Source organism: Crocodylus siamensis, chromosome 8 (genome assembly GCF_052110815.1).
Source record: "Crocodylus siamensis isolate JL-2025a chromosome 8, ASM5211081v1, whole genome shotgun sequence".
Classification (NCBI taxonomy): domain Eukaryota; kingdom Metazoa; phylum Chordata; order Crocodylia; family Crocodylidae; genus Crocodylus; species Crocodylus siamensis.
Window position 1 is genome coordinate 79,907,253 of NC_143402.1, and position 18,105 is coordinate 79,925,357.

The 18,105-nt window shown below is 48.2% G+C and overlaps 1 protein-coding gene across 3 annotated transcripts in view; it reads right to left on the reverse strand.

Moving 5' to 3' along the window:
* The window catches only part of CSNK1D (casein kinase 1 delta), a 50,514-nt gene extending 34,351 nt beyond the window's left edge, over nucleotides 1–16,163 (reverse strand). Inside the window, exons 1-3 of one of the 3 annotated variants that reach the window (XM_090061779.1) lie at nucleotides 15,533–16,163; nucleotides 4,819–4,929; nucleotides 2,054–2,202 (exon numbers count right to left, since the gene is read on the reverse strand). In XM_090061779.1, coding sequence (XP_089917905.1) covers nucleotides 2,054–2,202; nucleotides 4,819–4,929; nucleotides 15,533–15,608 — 336 coding nt within the window. In that variant the 5' untranslated portion in view covers nucleotides 15,609–16,163. Of the gene's footprint in view, nucleotides 1–2,053; nucleotides 2,203–3,862; nucleotides 4,015–4,818; nucleotides 4,930–15,532 lie in introns of those variants that run through there. The other 2 variants (XM_090061778.1, XM_090061780.1) reach the window with 2 other exon arrangements.
* Nucleotides 16,164–18,105: the final 1,942 nt, after the last annotated feature.

Sequence of the window (18,105 nt, forward strand, 5' to 3'; positions counted from 1 at the left end):
CTCCCCTCTTGTCAGCACAGAGGCGGAAAAGGATCTTGGAGTCATCACTGACTCCAAGATGAACATGGGCCGGCAGTGTGAGGAGGCAGTCAGGAAGGCCAACCGTACTTTGTCGTGCATCCACAGATGCATCTCAAGCAGGTCCAAAGAGGTGACCCTCCCCCTCTATGCGGCACTGGTCAGGCCGCAGCTGGAGTATTGCGTCCAGTTCTGGGCGCCGCAGTTCAAGAGGGATGTGGACAGCATGGAGAGGGTCCAGAGGAGGGCCACTCGCATGATCAGGGGACAGCAGGGAAGGCCCTATGAGGAGAGGCTACGGGACCTGAACTTGTTCAGCCTCCAAAAGAGAAGGCTGAGGGGGGATCTAGTGGCCTGTTACAAACTAGTCAGAGGGGATCAGCAGGCATTGGGGGAGTCACTGTTCCCCCGAGCACCGCCAGGAGTGACCAGGAATAACGGTCACAAGCTGGCAGAGGGTAGATTTAGGTTAGATATCAGGAGGCGCTACTTCACGGTCAGGGCGGCTAGGATCTGGAACCAGCTTCCAAGAGAAGTGGTGCAGGCTCCTACCCTGGGGTTTTTTAAGAGGTTAGATGAACACCTTGCCAGGGTCGTTTGACCCCAGTACTCTTTCCTGCCATGGCAGGGGGTCGGACTAGATGATCTACTCAGGTCCCTTCTGACCCTAGAAACCATGAAACTATGCACCACTCCCCCCCCCAAAGTCTCGTTGCTGGGGGTACACTGCTCCATGCCCAGCTACTGGGGCTACACTACTCCAAAAAAAGGTTGAAAACTGCTGCTTTACGTTTACAGGGTACTTAGGACACCTTTTAACATATGTATACTCCCACTGCAAGTGCCTGTGACTGTTTAAAGGTAACCTGTAACCCTACCTTCAGTCCCTCAAAGGTTCAGTAATAAACTCCTAGTGCTGTACCTTTTGAAGGCCTCAGGTCACCCTCACAGATTGCAAGGTGTGTCCATGGAGTCACTGGGACAAGGGAAACTGGCATTATGTTGGTGGGTTACGGACAAAGAGATAGACAACTTGCTCTCAGCTGGTAACCTCTCTCTGGAATGCAAGCAGAATCTGAAGCCAACATTAAAACTGACACTAATCAGTACAAGGACTGGCACCAGGCATATGATACTGTTCAGGGGATCTTGACCTTGGGTTTGTGGTCAAATTTAAGGCATCCCTCCACAAGTCTTAGGATGAGCAGATACTGAGAGATGAAACCATGTATAAGGGACTGACATGCTGAACATGAGTTCAGGATGCTGGCCCTTCCTAGACAAGAAGCCTGATGCTGTAAGCTGGGATATGGTTAAACAGGAAAGGTGTTTGAAGTCAGAGAACATCAGGAACCTCAAAAAAGATATACTAGCAAGAGTCCTGACACCTTCATTGCATGAACTCTGACTTCACAGAACAAGAGTCAGGTAATGACTGAAAATGGAACAAACCCAAAACAGCTGCACCTTGTGGCACTGTTGTAAACAGAGGGAGAGAAAAGTATCAAGTCACAGCTATTACTCTGGAGATTCAAAAAAAGTCTAGGTGTTTTTTAATCTTGATGCAGTGACAAAGCTGGATAGTAAGGAGAAGAAAGCTGTAGCACAAGTGGAGAAATTGTTTTGGTAATTGCTGGGAATTCTTAGGCCTTAAGCGACTTTGATTTGCAAATGAGCCCCATCTCAGACAAGCAGTTGAGAGGAACAGAGTATCTGTCCTTTATCCCCACACCACGGGGTTTGTGGGAATCTGCTGTACTTGTAACACACATTCTGGCTCCAAAAGCAAAAAGTACTTGATGGAAGGCCCACGCAATGAGACACCCCACAGTGAAAGTGTACACATAGACAAATTACTTGATTTTAGGCATCATATTTAGAAAGAAATCATAAAACCTAAATTTGAGTCTTCTAAGAGACAGCAAATACCATTTGCCACTGCATTACTGGAAATAACACAGGTAAGCGTACTCTCTCACTGAACACTTTTGTATGCCAAACAGATGCCATCCAAAGCTTCAAAACTATTTCTTACCATTTGGTCAGCAAGTAACAGGACTGTCTTGAGACTGAATTTTCGTGAACAAAAATTGAAGAGATCTTCAAGACTTGGTCCTAACAACTCCATCACCATCACATTATAATCTCCTTCAGCTCCACACCATTTAATTGTTGGAATACCAACTGGAAGAAAGAAAAATATTTTATAGGTTGTGTATGCGGACCTTCCAGATTTAAAACAGATGTAGGAAACAAATCGTCTTAAAAACTGGAAACAATTAACACTGAAACCAATTCTCATTTCTAGGGAGTTGTATCTTTTTACATCATATACAAGCTGCTTGGAGACCATAAAACTGGGATTCTGCAGAAGGTCTGCTAAAAAGTTCTACTGCAGGACTTCTAACTTACTAAGCTCTCCCCCCAGCTCCTACATCCATGAGCATACAACTGTAAAAATGCTTCCCTCTGGGTGAGTATTTCAAATGCATTTCTTGCCCTCTTTTCATGTATTCCCTCCTGCTTCCACTCCAATATATTCCTTGCCACTCTGCAATCTTTTTTCACTTTCTGAAGTCTCTTTTGAGATGTTATGCTGTCCATTGATCCTGAAAATTTAAATCTGGGCTTATCCACAAGTCACTGTTAAACATCCTCATCAGTGACTTGGACAAGGGGGTAAAAAGCACCCTGTTCAAATCTGCTGACAACACTAAGATGTGTAGGGATGCGGGCACGCTAGAAGGGGGGAATAGGCTACAATCAGACCTAGACAGGTTACAGGCGTGGGCGGACAAGAATAGGATGGGATTCAACACCGACAAGTGCAAGGTGATGCACCTGGGGAGGAAGAACCAGCACCATACCTACAGGCTGGGGAACTCCCTTCTCATCCGTGCAGAGGCAGAAAAGGATCTTGGCGTCATCACTGATGCCAAGATGAATATGGGCCGGCAGTGTGGGGATGCAGTCAGGAAGGCCAACTGCACCTTGTCGTGCATCCACAGATGCATCTCAAGCAGGTCCAGGGAGGTGATCCTCCCCCTCTATGCGGCACTGGTCAGGCCGCAGCTGGAGTACTGCGTCCAGTTCTGGGTGCCGCACTTCAAGAGAGATGTGGACAACATGGAGAGGGTCCAGAGGAGGGCCACTCGCATGATCAGGGGGTAGTAGGGGCATGATCAGGGGGCAGTAGGGCAGGCCCGACGAGGACAGGCTACGGGACCTGAACCTGTTCAGCCTCCACAAGAGAATGCTGCGGTGGAATCTAGTGGCCTGTTACAAACTAGTCAGAGAGGACCAGCAGGCATTGGGGGAGTCCCTGTTCCCCCGAGCACTACCAGGAGTGACCAGAAATAATGGTCACAAACTGGCAGAAGGTAAATTCAGATTAGACATCAGGAGGCGCTACTTCACTGTCAGGGCAGCTAGGATCTGGAACCAACTTCCAAGTGAAGTGGTGCTGGCTCCTACCCTGGGGGGCTTTAAGACAAGGCTTGACAATCACCTTGCCAGGGTTGTTTGACCCCAGTACTCTTTCCTGCCATGGTAGGGGGTTGGACTCGACGATCTGCTCAGGTCCCTTCTGACCATACTAACCATGAAACTATGAAACTTAAGGAAATGAATCCACATTAAAGCAGATTATGCAAATTGTATCAAACACTTTTGAGAAAACTCGCTTAGATTTTTTTTTAGTGACTTGATTCTGATTTAGCTTAATTCACTTTGCAAGTGATGGAGCTTAAATCGCTGGTTTTGGATTAACACCTTGCATTAATTTAAGATTACTTTTCCTGACCTTCCTTGTGAAAACAAGTCCTCTTTTGGGATGTTACTTTACCTTTAGTATTCCGTCCTGATATATTCCCTTCCAGAAGATCTCAAAACAGTGTTTCATAAAAAGAAGTGATCAAAGCCTGTGGCAGCACTGATGCAAGCATTTTATTCCATTACGAGTATATTAAGAGCATCAACATTGTTTGAAGATAAGCACTTAAGGAAAGCCAAAAATTAAGGAAGAATGAATAAACTACTTATTTCCAAGACTGCATTACCATGCGATTTTTAGTTACATGAACACATGCTGCTTCTCACATAAACATATAGGTTATATAAACAGTAGTCATATGCAAAGCATTACCTTCCTTGGAAGCAATTCTAGGGACAATTAAGCTAACAAAGCCAAATTAACTATAAATTTATGTCCAATACAAGTATTGAGACTTGCTGGTACATAAACAGAGTGCCACAAGACACAAGAGAACGACATATGTTTACCATTATAGGAGATCAAGCAGCAGCAAGTAAATTGACCGACTCACATGCTACTTTGCTACCAATGCCCTTCAATACCAGCGTTATTACAGTAAGGGAATTTTCCAAATTCAGTTTTAAAAATCTGATGTCCAAATCCCAGCAGATGACATCCTCACAGATTTTTTCCTATTTGCATACATGTTCTGTACTGTGTGGAAGCTGCCTTTTAACTTGAAAATCCTAGTGTTATAAGTATTTAGAACACTTGACAAAATGGCACGAAACACTGAAATCCAACATCCATCTGCTTTAAACTCCAATACAAGACAGAGAGAGAAATATATTGTTCTATTTTACATATTTTTCTGAACATGGTGCTGTCTGGTTTACCCAGTGGTATCAGAAGGGTGCAAATCCCCTATCCCAAATCAAAATCTGAAGCATTGGTCCCCTTTCTCTAAAAGGAAACTTGAACATTAGTACTTCTTGTACCCATAATTAAAGCCACAAAATACTCCCTTATTAGACAAAAGTGCTTACCTCCTCCCTGCATCATCTTGTAGATTTTACTCTCTATGTGGAGCTGAGGATGCTTGGTTTTTACACATTCCAGTTTGATGGCAACCTCCTCTCCAGCAGCAATGTCAGTTCCTAAAAACAGGAAAGAATTTAAATGACAGTGGAACCCAAGAAGGTCCAAAGCAGTTTCCCTAGCTGTCCTTCTCATGTCTGTTATTTTATTTTTAAATAAATATTAACGTTTCTGCTATTACCCACTTGCATTTTCCAGGGTACAAAATACTAACAGACAATTTCAATCCATTGTTCCCTTAAAATTAAAGTATCTGGAGTTTCGTATTAGAGCTACATAGTTGAAAGATATTAGCAACTATCAAATCCCAGTGGTTTAAAACAAAAATGCTTTAGATCTGTAAGGCTGTGAAGTCACCGTCGTTATACGGTGTCAGTCTTGAATGCGAGTCCATGTTCCCCCAAGCAAAGAGCCACGTCAGACCCATTATTCATCACCTATGCCAGTGATTCTCAACCAGGATCTCACTAGGTAATCTGAAGAGTCCTACGGTGGCCAGCCCCTGTGAGGGGAGGTAAGGGCTCACTCCTTCACATGCTGGGCACCCTGGTCCCTGCCCCAACATCCTGGCACTGTTCCCCATGCCCCCCCCCCCCCAGCTCCAGGAGCATGAGAGGAACAGGGGGACTAACAGATATGAAAAGCACAGCCTCCATGCCAACTGACCCCATACTCAGAGCAGCACATTGCTGTGGGCAGGAGGGAAGACAAGATGCCATGTCTTTTCAACTCAGCTCATTCCCCGCCTCAGTTCATTCTCCTACGCTCCCAAAAATGGTAGAAGTGGTACAGGGAAGGGTGGCTCTGGTAACTGGCATTCAAAGTCCCTGGAAGGACAGCTGCATTGGCAAGGCTTGGGAACTGACTGACAGTGGAAAGAATGAGGCACAGCTGCGTCCTGCCACCATCATGCTCAATTAAGACCAGCCTCTGAGCTTGTCACTCCCCTTGGCCTCCTGCAGGGAGGCTAATGACCCACCACCCAACTGCCCAATCTGTCCCACCAAGCAGCCCCTGATATCACCAAGCTTTTGCATACCACCCCCAGCCTTGCTTGCCATGACTGCTGCCGCCCACCCTGCCACCCCATAAGAATCTTTTAAGGGCACCAGACAGTGCGAGAAGGCAAGCAATGTACAAAATAGATTAGTCTTGAAGCATGGTGCTACTAAATTCTGAAAAGTTTTGCAGGGGTGCTTTGAGTGCTTTGAGTCTACAAGGATTGAGAATCACTGGTCTGTGCACTGCTTATAAGTGTTTTACAGCACATCCAAGATAGCATATGCTTCACTATGCTAAGGTCTGTACAAACTATGCCAGTATCGGTCGGTAGCAAAAGTTCCTACAGGTAAAGAGGAAGAACTTTCTTCTCCGGCAGTCCCTCACAGTTGAGGATGATTGTTTTATCTAGGGGCCTGAAGATGGCTGATGATCCCGACCTGGGATCAGGAGACTGTGTTCCAACTCAGGCATGTGTTTGTGTGGGGTGGGTGGCTCCAGATTCTTGATTTGGTCCATGGCATACTGTTTCTATCGCTCCTGCTTTTCTGTCTCCTGTTATCATCATAAGGTTTCAAAATACTGAGATCCTTGCAGACTCTTTTTCCATTTGGGGCAGCCCTGGACAATAGTCTCCCATGAGCTGATGTTGACATGGCTTTTTTTTCAAGCTGGCCTTGAGAATGAATGTCCTTGAGCCATTGCCTTTGCCCTTCTCTTGAGCGTATGCCTTGACTGAGCTGGGAGAATAAAGTTTGCTTCAGGAGCTGCAAAGTTGATGTTGGATGATCACCACCTCAATGCTTATGGCATCTGTTTGCACACTAGGGTTGGCAAGTCTATCTTCCCACTGGATTTGAAGGATCTCACATAGGCACCACTGATAGTACCTCTCCAGCAACTTAAGGCATCTCCTGTACATTTTCCACATCTCAATTCCATACAGTAAGGTGCGGATGACAGCTGCTTGATAAACCATGGCCTTGTTTGGAATCTGATGTTGCGACCTGCGACCACTTGTTTCCTCAGGTGTCCAAAGACTGCACTTGCACATTTGAGGTGACGTTGGATTTCTTTGTTAGTTTCAGCCTTCCGTGAGAGATAACTTCCAAGGTACAGGAAATAGTGTTCTCCAAAGTCTCATCATAAATCTGAATTACCAAGCTGGGGATTGCTTATTAAGAGGTTATTGATGGAGGACCTTATTGCCTTCTGAATGTCAAGCTTCAGTCCCATTTTCTTGTATACCTTGGTAAAGGTGTTGATGATTGTGCGAAGGTCTGAATCACAGAATCATAGAAGTAGGGTCGGAAGGGACCTTATAGCTCTTCAAGTCCGACCCCCTGCCTGGGAGGGAGAAAAACTGGACTCAGATGAGTCCTGCCAGGTAGGCATCAAGCCTCTTCTTAAAGACCCCCAGGGTAGGAGCCAGCAACACTTCGCTTGGAAGTTGGTTCTAGCTCCTAGCTGCCCTAACTGTGAAGTAGTTCTTGTGGATGTCTATTCTAAACCTACTCTCCAATAATTTGTGTCCATTATTCCTTGTTATGCCAGGAGGTGCTATGGGAAACAGCGTCTCCCCCAAACCCTTCTGGTCCCCCCTAATGAGTTGATAGACAGTCACCAAGTCCCCCCTCAGAACTTCTCTTGTGAAGGCTGAACAGGTTTAGGTCCCGCAGTCTTTCATTGTAGGGTCTGCCCTGTTGTGTCTGGATCATGTGGGTGGCCCTCCTCTGGACCCTTTCAATGTTGGCCACATCCCTCCTGAAGTGGGGCGCCCAGAACTGGATGCAGTACTCCAGCTGTGGCCTGACCAGCATCTCACAGAGGGGGAAGATCACTTCCTTGGCTCACCTTGAGATGCACCTGTGGATGCGTGACAAGGTCCAGTTAGCCCTGTCTGCTTCCAAGTGAGCACAGACCACAACATTGTCAGCATACCGGAGCTTCGTGACTGAGATTGGGATGAGCTTGGTTTTGCCTTGGAGTTGGCCGAAATTAAACAGCTTACCATCCATCTAATGTAGCATTGTGGTAAGGAATATTAAAAGCAGCGCTGGAGTGATGGCACAGCCTTGCTTAACTCCTGTCTTATCCTCAAAGCAATCTGTGATAGATCAGTTACTGAGAACCACAGCTTGCCATACCACTGTGGAGCAGGCAAAGAATAGTGACAAATATTGGTGAACATACATACTTCACTGCCCTTCACCCATCACTTCCTCCCTTGGCAGGGTTGAGGGTTTCCCCGCCCCTTCTGCAAACAGCTCTTGTAAGCTGGAACTCTGCCAGCCTGCAGAGCTCTTTGCAAAAGGGGGAAATCTGTAGGTTTCTCTTCTAAAAGGGAAAATCAGTGTTTTCTCTGATAAAAACAGGAAATGCATGGTTTTCTGTGGGAAACAGAAAACCAGGATCCCTGCTGATAACACATGTAACCCGGGCGGTACTCCAAGAGGTACCCCCTCTCCAACTGAAGGGATCAAAGCAGGTACACAAGCACTGTGGCCGGTGTAGGGACTCTCCTCCCCCTATAGAGCAGAGCTAGACCACCAATGGGGACTTAACCATATACCTTTTAATGAGGGAACAATACTGGGAACATAACCAGTATAAACCAGGGGGGTATAGGGGACACTACAATGCCCTGAAGGGGCAGAATTCAACAAAGGTTAGACACTTACAATCATAGACATTCATCCAGTTGACAAAAGACCAGGGCTAACCAAAATGTAAAACACAAACAGCAGAACAAACAATACTGGATGGTATTACTGGAAATACAAAAGCACAAAACGTCAAATTACAAGGAATTACAAATTACAAGGGCATAGGTCCCTGGAGGGGGAGAAAGGGGGAAAACACAACGGCCCCTTTCCACTGCAAGAGGAATTTCTCCCTGTTAGCTCATTCACTCCAAGTCACCAAAGCTGAGACTTGAACTCAAATCTCCTACGTGGTGGGCAGAAACTCTACCACACAGCCACCAATGCTGGTAGTGCTCCAAGCTGCTAGGGGCCTTGTCCTTCCTGGAGCCCCGGCTTCACTCGAGCTACCTGGCCTCTGACTGGAGGAGCTGGAAGCAGAGCTGGGAACCTCTCAGGTCGCTGATCAGATCCTTGCTGGAGCAGGGGAGCCTCTCCTGCTGGCCACAGCCTCCCATAGGCAATCCTGGAGCCCAGTGGAGAGCCTCTCCTGCCAGCCCTATGCCACACTGCTGAGGACCCTAGTGCTGCCTGCAGGTCCTACTCCTTCAGGCTCTTCTGGGGCAACTGCTCCCGCCCCACTGGCTCAGCTCTTGCCAGCTCTTTGAATCTCCTTTATTGTGGTCCCTCGCTGGTCCACAGGCTGGCCAGGCTGCCCCTTTTATCCCCCTCCAGGTAACCCAAGGAGCCAATCATGGGACAGGAAGGGTGAGTCTCTGGGGCCTGATTGGTGAGGAAAGGGAATCCCAGGTCCTCCAATCATCTTTTGCCCATTCAAAACCCCTGGGCTAGGTCACGGCCGGCCAGCCCCTCACACATACCTAGTCCTGACCCCGCTGGGATGCAGAGCCCTGGGGCCAGTGCCACTCTGCCCTGTCACAGGGGAGGGGGCCACAGCTGGCTGCCCAGAGCATCACGGTGGTACACACAGCAGCAGGGGCAAGCTGTGTGCAGCAGCAGGCAAAGGGCCAGGATGCTGAGAGGGAGGGATGAGGCAAGGGGAGCTGGGGATGGGTTTAAACTTTAAGTAGCCTGTTATCTGGTTTTCTGGTATCTGGGAAGGGGCAGTAAGCAATTGCTTACTTGAGCAATCATCAGCACCCCCTCCCTTTTGTTTTACTCCTTAACCTCACAGACCATAGGTGTGCTCCTAAGTTCTGCCGACTTACCAGTGTAAGCAGGGAACAACAACTAAGGGGTGTTATTGTAAGGGTTGTAATTAACTTTAATTTTTTTTATATTGGTTCGCTGCCTAACCACAAATGGCTTTTGATATCCTTCAGCAGCTTTTAAAATTTTATCCACATTGCTGACCTGCATGTGTATGTATACCTTCCATTACCTCTCTGCCTCCCCACACCCCACACTTAATCCTCCCCCCGCCCCCCCCCGCCCTGCTGCCTTCCTATTCCTGAACTGCCATTTTCTTTCCCTGCTGGACTGCAACTCATGCTAAATGTTAACCAGTAATGCGTTACCAGTATAAATATGCTTGTTTAAATAGTTAACCTTTCATATCCCTAGCAGAAACACTTTAGTCACAGGAACTTGTATAAAGAATAGTTTATAGTAAAGAAGTAACAGTCTTGCTACTGCTCTTGCAAAAGTTGGGGGCCCTAACTTGTGGGACAGAGTGGCTACTTTTGCAGACTGGGTTTTCCTGGAAACAGCAGCATGCAATCCATACACACACTATGGAGCCAGGTCCAACTAATACAATGCCTCTTCTCAGCATGCAAAGTTTGAAGTAAAGCACTGTTTTTTGTTGTTGTTTTTTAATGTCTGCTAGCAGTCAGTACACCCAGGAGGTATAGTGGGCCATGTATCCAGTAGGACTTACTGTCTCAGCTGACTCTGGCTTTTTTTTTTTGCTTTTTTTTTTGGGGGGGTGGGGAGAGGGGGAGACGGGTCTAAGTTCTGCCTTCAAAAACCAAGGTATGCATGATATATGCAAGAAAATACAGCACTTCCTTAGGAAGTTAGTAGCTGGATGAAGCTCATTCTAAATAAAACTGGAGTGATCCTGGGAAACTAAGGAAAACAAGTAAAAATTATGAAGAAAGCTGTATATCCAGCTATAATGAAGAGTGCGTAACTGCCATTTATACTACTTAGAATCTAGTTGCACTGCTGGATCTCAGCTCCTGTTAGGCAACCATGTACAGTAAAAGCTGTGTTAACCAGCATTTTAGTAACTGGTACACTCTACTAACTGGAATTTCTGGCTGGCCAAACCGGGGGGGGGGGCAGGAAGCTTGCACATGGTGGCCACCACTGCCACCCTGTGCTGCTGCTGTTCTGCGTGTGGCTGCTGCTGCCAGCCCCCCCACCCCCCCGGTGTCCAGCCGAAAAGCCTTGTCTCGGGTAACCGGCATTTTTAGATTACCAGCATGCCCCATTCCCCATGCACACTGGGTAACAGAGCTTCACAACCTCCAAGTGGCCAAGACACTATGACAGTTATTTAGAGTTGGACCTCATTAAGTGGATCCCTGCTTTTAAAGCCACAGTACTTGACTACTGCTGTACACTTTAGATGGCCCTAAACTTGAAATCAAGCTAGAAACTTAAGGAGCCTATTTATCAAGTATTTTTCCTCACTGCCAATACAGGATGCCCATTTCACAATACACACTAGCCACTTACTGGTTTCCAGATTAAATGCAAGGAGAAATTTGATTTACTCTGCTCCAAATGGCTTGGACAGACCACCCCTCCTCCTCTATTAAAGCAGTTACTAAAGCCTGAAAACTGAGGCACCTTCAGTTATGGAGAAGACTGTGAAGGATGTCAGCTCAATAAAGAGTTTGCCTTCCTCCCCTACTCCAAAGCAGCCATGGACTGCTGACCATCAGAAAATGAGGGCTGGAAGGGATCTCAGGAGGTCACATCTATTCCAACCCCCAGCTTCAAAGCAGGACCATCCCCACCCAGATCATTCCAGCCAGGTCTTTGTCAAGCCAGGCCTTAAAAGCCTCCAAGGATGGAGGGAGATGCCATCACCTCTTGAGGTAACCTGGTCCAATGCTTCATCACACCCTTCTAGTGAGCAAGTTTTTCCTAATATCCAACATAAACCTCCCTTGCTGCAACTTGAAACCACTACTCCTTGTTCTGTCATCTGCCGCCAGTGAGAATGCAACAAGGCACAGCCTATCTACATGAGCAGCTGCAGAGGATCAAGTCTGATGAGAGTAAGTTCTGCTTTGTAAGGGATCAAGTTCTGCTGGATACAGTGGTAAGTGGCAATTCATTTTAAATTTGTACTTTTAACTCTTGTAAAAGTCACCCATGAGCTTTGGAAAGGCATGCCATTCTTGCATAAACAGCAAACTAAAAAATACTCAGCATGAAGATGTTACTTTTAAAAAGAATGCTCCAAGTCCTCTTTCTTCCTTGATTTAAAAAGTAGGTTTTATGTCATACAATTTTCTACCCCTCCCCCCACCCTTCTTATTTGGGGTTTGAATGTCTTCTCTATGCTCATGCATTTATTAAAAGTGTTTAATCTTATCTGGTTCTATGTAGATAAGATTAAAACCAGGAGGAGTTACAGTCTAAAAGCAAGTGTGACCAAGATTTAGCCTGCAGGTTCAGAAACCTGGATATAAGACAAGTACCAAAAGCATTAATTTCTGTGGCTCCTAAATGACTTGGGCACCACTGCTCTAGCAAACAGTTTTTCAATTAGCAGGGTGCAGTTTACTGATAGTCAGGAAAGATAAATTAGGAGGTATAAAATCTCACTAAATAAAGAAATTATTATTTCCAAAATACTTTGACATGGTCAAAATCTCTGTAATTCGTGACATGAAGTGTGACAGCATGAATATTTCTTCACTTGGAAAAAGGGGCTGGAATATGTTGAGATGCTCTCTCCTTCTGATTTACAGTTAGGAGTCTTCACTAGCAAAGCAGACAGCTTGCAGAAGGCACAAAGTAGCTATGCGCTGGTAGCATTTATACCAGTTTTGGCCTAACCTATCAAATATCAGAACAACTTACTATACCTACTGTTCTCTTTTTTCTATATTGGCCATTCTTTGTACAACTTAAAAAAACATTTGAGAACCCCTGCAGCTTTGCTTTCTTATCAGGATGCTAATTTCAAAGGCCTAGGCATATTAAACCCCAAATTTGTTCTCAATAAGGTCACTGCAAAAATTTAAGTACAGCTGAAATTCTACTTCCTGAATCCATTGTTGTAAATAGTCACCAGGATGCTCTTCTAAATTCTTACAGCTGAGGGGGTTGGGGTGGAGGGAGCAGAAATACAATAGCAAAAGAGGCTGGGGCAGAATTGCTTACCTACCCTAAAGGCACATTTGGGCAAGCTCCTTCCTCCACTCGCATCAGAGTCCCTCCCCAACTCTTTTTACTCTTCCAGCATATCCTGTACTGTGTACTAGGAAAGGACTGGGGGGAGGAAAGAGGCAGAGAGGTGTAATGGAAGGCATACACATACACAGCCAAGTCAATAACGTAGATGAAACTTTAAAATCTGCTGAAGGATATCAAAAGCTATCTATGGTTAAGCAGTGAACCAATATAAGAAAATAGATTAGTTAAAACCTTTACAATAATGACTCTTAATTGTTATTCCCTACTTAAAATGGTTGGAACAAATTAGCAAATGCCAGTTAAAAAAATGTTTGCTAACATGAAAGGCTCAGATTTCTTTTGTTTTTGTCAGCATATTTGAACATCATCTAGGTGAGCTTTTAAGCACCCTATCAGAACAAGTAGCAGCCTAACAAATTAAGATTTAAACTAGGCATTTAGGTTAGTCACCAAAGGGCTGTTCCTGAAAACAAGCAAGCAAACAAACAAGCAGACAAAAACCCCACTAGATTTTGCTGAAAAAAATCCACATCACTAGCTGGATACAGTAACTTCCTTTAAACATCATGCTTTCATATTGGCTGTTTTGCATCATTTGGGACCCAAAGGGAGCACAATCTGAAGCTGAAGGACCCTCAAGCAGAAAGCACTGCAAGCAATGCCCTCTAATGCTGTAGTGCTGCAGCTAGCTTCTTCATACCTTAGAGCTCTAATACAGTACTGCGATAAAAATATTTCCCCATCCCTGCACTCTGCTTCCATCTTTGTTCCCATAGTTTAGAACCACAATAATGGAAAGATACAAGTCAGTTTCCTTTCATATATCAACTCAAAAGCCTCTGTTGATCTGAAACTATTGCAGGATGCTGTGGGAAGAGGAACAATCTCTTTGTGTTTGTCTGGTGTAAAAAATATCCAGAGGAAGGTCATTAGGAGCACCTATTACTTTACATTCACACACGACTTGGCCTGAATTGACTTCTCTCTGCAGACTTTTTAGACAGGCAAGCACCAAGCCACCAGGTTTAAGGTGCTCTCTCTCTCATTTGTAAAGTGCAGCCTGAAATCCAAAGACAGCCAATGGACGTTCTGAAGTACAGGCATCACATGTACATAGCAACACACCACTTTCCTCAGCCTTATACATGAGGGAGTCAAACAGCCCAAAAATCTCCCCCTTCCCACCCCCCAAAATAGGCCATCAGCTAGAACAGGGTGTTTTCATTGTGTACACATTTTACTCAAGGATAAGCAACCTTGAGAGCCTGCAACGAAGAGAGTTTCATTTAGAAGTTATTTCTGATTATGTACAGTCTCTTGAACTAAAAATGTGGCTTAGGAGAAAATAAATTAATACAGTTTGTAGGTAAATCCATTACACCGACCACATGCACAAAAGAGCTTAAAAAGAAAATAACTATACCTATGGCTACTTTGTCACTGTCAAGACAAAAAAAAGTGTTGTTCTGCCTTACCTTTTAAAAACTATCCCAGGTTTCAAGAACTCCCCTCCCTCCAAGACAATGTGCTACATATAAACATTTGAGTAATAAAATAAATTCAGACAGACCCAAGTCATCGTGACTTCCGCTTGAGCACATTCAAAATCTTTGCTTAACATTTCAATTAGCAACGGGGTCCAGTGGCCTCAATCAGAATTGAGGGATCACTGCCTCAGGGTGGGGGGTTTATAACAAAAAAAGCAGTTTACAGAAATAACAGAAAGTTAGGGCTGGAAAGGAGGTCATCACAAAGTAGGACCAGCCCCAACTGCATCATCCCAGCCAGGGCTTTGTCTACCTGGGTCTTGAAAAACTCCAAGGATGGAGACTCCACCACTTCTCTGGGGAGCCTGTTCCAATGTTTTACTACCCTCTAAGAAAGTTTTTTTTCCTTACATCAGATCTAAGCCTCCCTTGCTGCACCTACAGCTCATTCCCTGTTTACCCATCATCTGTCCCCACTGAGAACAGTCCAGCTCCATCCTCTTCACAGCCCCCCTGCAGGGACTTGAAGTTTTCTCCTCTCTAGACTCAATCAGCCCAGTTCCCTCAGACTCTCCCCACCAGTCATCTCCCCCAGCCCCCAAACCGTTTTCACTGCCCTTTGCTAGACTCTCTCCAACTTGTGGGCCCCCTGCTGCAGAAAGGATGTGGACAACTGGACACAGGACTCCAGCTGTGGCCTCCCCAGTGCCAAATAGCGGTGGAGAATCAGTGCCCTCCATCTGTTGGCAACGCTCCTAGCAATGCAGCCCAGGATGCCGTGAGGCCCCTTGGCAACAAGGGCAATCTGCTGGCTCCTACTGAGTTTCCTGTCGCCCCCAGGCCCTTTCCTGCACCTCCGGCGTGGAGCCACTCCCGGAGGCTGCGCGCCCTGGGGTAAGGTGCAGCCAAGCACAGGCCGGTTGCAGGACACCCGTTCCGAGCGCTCCCGAGTCATCTTCAGCCGGGGACTCCGGTAGGCCCGGCAAGGCCCCGCTCCCAGCGGCCGGGCCAGAAGGGAGCCGCTGCGCCCAAGGTCGCAAGGGAGGGACGGCACGGGCGATCAGTGCCCCGGGCCGCGCCGAGTCGGAGGCCTCCCCCGGCCCCGCAACGCCGCTGCGCCCGACCCAGCCTACCCAGGTAGATGTCCCCGAATGAGCCGCTGCCGATCTTCCGGCCCAGGCGATAGCGGTTCCCGACGCGCAGCTCCATGGCGGCGGCGGCGACGCGGCCCGCGGCTCAGAGTCTGGCGGCGCCCGGCACCATCGCGGCCCCGGGACCGCGCGCGGCACCAGGGAGCGGCGGATGGACGCGGATTCCCCAGGGCCCGGCACCTCCTCAGCAGCCCCCGACCAGAGCAGCCATGCTGTGTGACCTCACTTCCGTAGCAACGGGGCTGGGCCTCCGGCCACTTCCGGCGCTCGGGTGCCGCCTTCCGCCTCGCACCGCCCCGCGTGGGGCCTGGCACAATGTCACAGTCGGGCCGGCTGTTACCCCTCCGGAACCGGAACCCGACCTTAACCTAGGCTCTGCATCTAGCGCGGAGCAGCGCGAGTCGGAGGGACCGAGCCTTTCCCCCATCTGCTGCTTGCTTCCCGCTCTCGGACCTCGTTCTCTGGCGGCGGCGGAACACCGGGCCGGGCCCAGCTTGGCCCCCTCAGCCCCTTCCAAAGCGCGACAGGTCCTGGTGTTCTCACGTGCGACGTCCTTGGGGCCCCCCGCCTCCTGGCAGGGGCAGGGGGCAGGCGGCAGGCCCTGCAGTGCGGGCAGCGGCCGGGGTCCCTCCAGACAGCCCCCGCCTGGCAGATGGCACGAGGGGCGGGGCGGGGCGGGGTGGGGCGGGGCACAGGCAGCGACCAGGACAACGCCTGTGGGGTGTGGGCAGCAGTCAAGGAAGACCCAGGAGGTGGTGAACAGGGACAGGGCTTGAGGTAAGCCTGGGTGGGGGCGGGTCAGAGGGCAGGGGGTGCAGGACAGGATTATGGCTGCAGGTGCTGACCAACAGAGGAGGATGCTAGGAAGGCTCAGATCAAGATGAGAAGTAGTAGGGTACAGCATGGGTCTCAGGCTGGGAGTGGGGATGGTGGAGAGGGCCCCGCAGACCAGACTGGGGCTTCAGCATTCATGGCTACCCTCACCCTACCCCACCCCCACCTTCCCAGGGCAGTTGCACCCCACTGAAGGAAGCCTTGCCCCTCACTGACCTTTGGGGACCCTGAGTTTTGGGGGGCCCTGGATTCCCCAGTCATCCTCTTAGCATGCTGTCAGAGCCCCTTCTCCATACTAGCCCAGTTCTTTGGGACCCTAAGAGCAGCAATGCCCACCCTCAGGAGGCCCTCACCCCACCCCCAAGACTCCCTACCCCATGGGTCTGCCCCCCAAAAAGCCTCCCTTGCCCCCAACCCTACCTTGAGGCCTTCTGCTGCCTCTGGGGAGCCATAGTGTCCTTGACTGCCTTTTTCACAGTCTCAGTGTAAGAGCCATGCCCTCCAGGGTCCCATCTGAGGAGGGAAAGGAGCCTAACTCCTCTCCCCACAGCCTCCACCCAGCAGGACCAACCACCCACCCTATCCAGCCTCCAGCCCCCCCACCTCCACCAGTCAACTACTCCATTGCCTCCCCAGGTTCCCGGCCTGGCCCCAACCCCAGGGCTCCCCCTTTCTCCCTGGGGACCCACCTCTCAAGCCCTGCATGCTGCCTCTACACCTTTGCTACCAGTCTTCCTCTCAGGCCCCCCTTAACGCTATTTACCCTCCAGTCCCTCCCCTCTCCCCAGCTGTCTGCTCATGGGGGCCTCAGGACACGAGGGAGCAAGAAGGCCCACCTCCATCAAAGGCCCGTGCCCCAAAGTTCGTTCTGTGCAACACCAGCCTTTTAAAGGCAAGTGCATCACCTTGGATCTTCCATTCCCTCTAAACAGGTAAGGTACTACCACCCAAGCCAAGAGGAGAGGCAAGGGACAGGTCTATAACCCAATCTTTTATCCATTACACCTTGAAGCACGAGAATAAACACTTCTGTCTATGCCTGCCTAGTTACCTGCAACACCACAATACAGATTCTCACCTCTACCAGCTGGGGAGATGCAGGAGGGAGGAGGCTAACAGCAGGTTGTCTCCACTTTGCAAAGGTCCTTGTAAAGTTTCCCTCTGTTTACACCTAAAATTTATATGTGGGTGTTTAAAATCAGTATTCTGATAGCAATAGGTGTAATGCAAATGTGTTTCACTGAAACTTTGGGAATGTGAGTGAACTAGTTTTTCTGTGGACTTGGGAGATGCCAGTGAGCTGGGGCCTGTGTCCCTGGGGAAAAATACAACAATGGAAGAGAGAGAGTAGCACTGATCATCTTTTGCCTTGCCTGCCTGGGAATGCTCTTTGCCCTGTTGTGTGTTTTGCTCTGCTGTTCAGACCTAGTTTAGTTTCCAGCACGTTCACAAAACCAAACATCAGGTGCTGCTTTGAACTGCTGTTTCCCACCTGTCCAGAAAGCAGTTATTGGTTTTCAGTCTTGTCTATATTATTAAAGGCTGGAGAAACAGATTCTTATTGCACTTTCTCAGGCTCTTCCCTATGATGTACATGTAGCCCTGGCCCCTTCTGCACGGGGTCGCTCCTTGCTCTTGGGCCCGTGGGGCTCACCCGGGTCTCAGCCATAGTGCCTGCCCCCCTGTTTTGCCCTGCCCATGTGATCTCGCGGATAGATAAC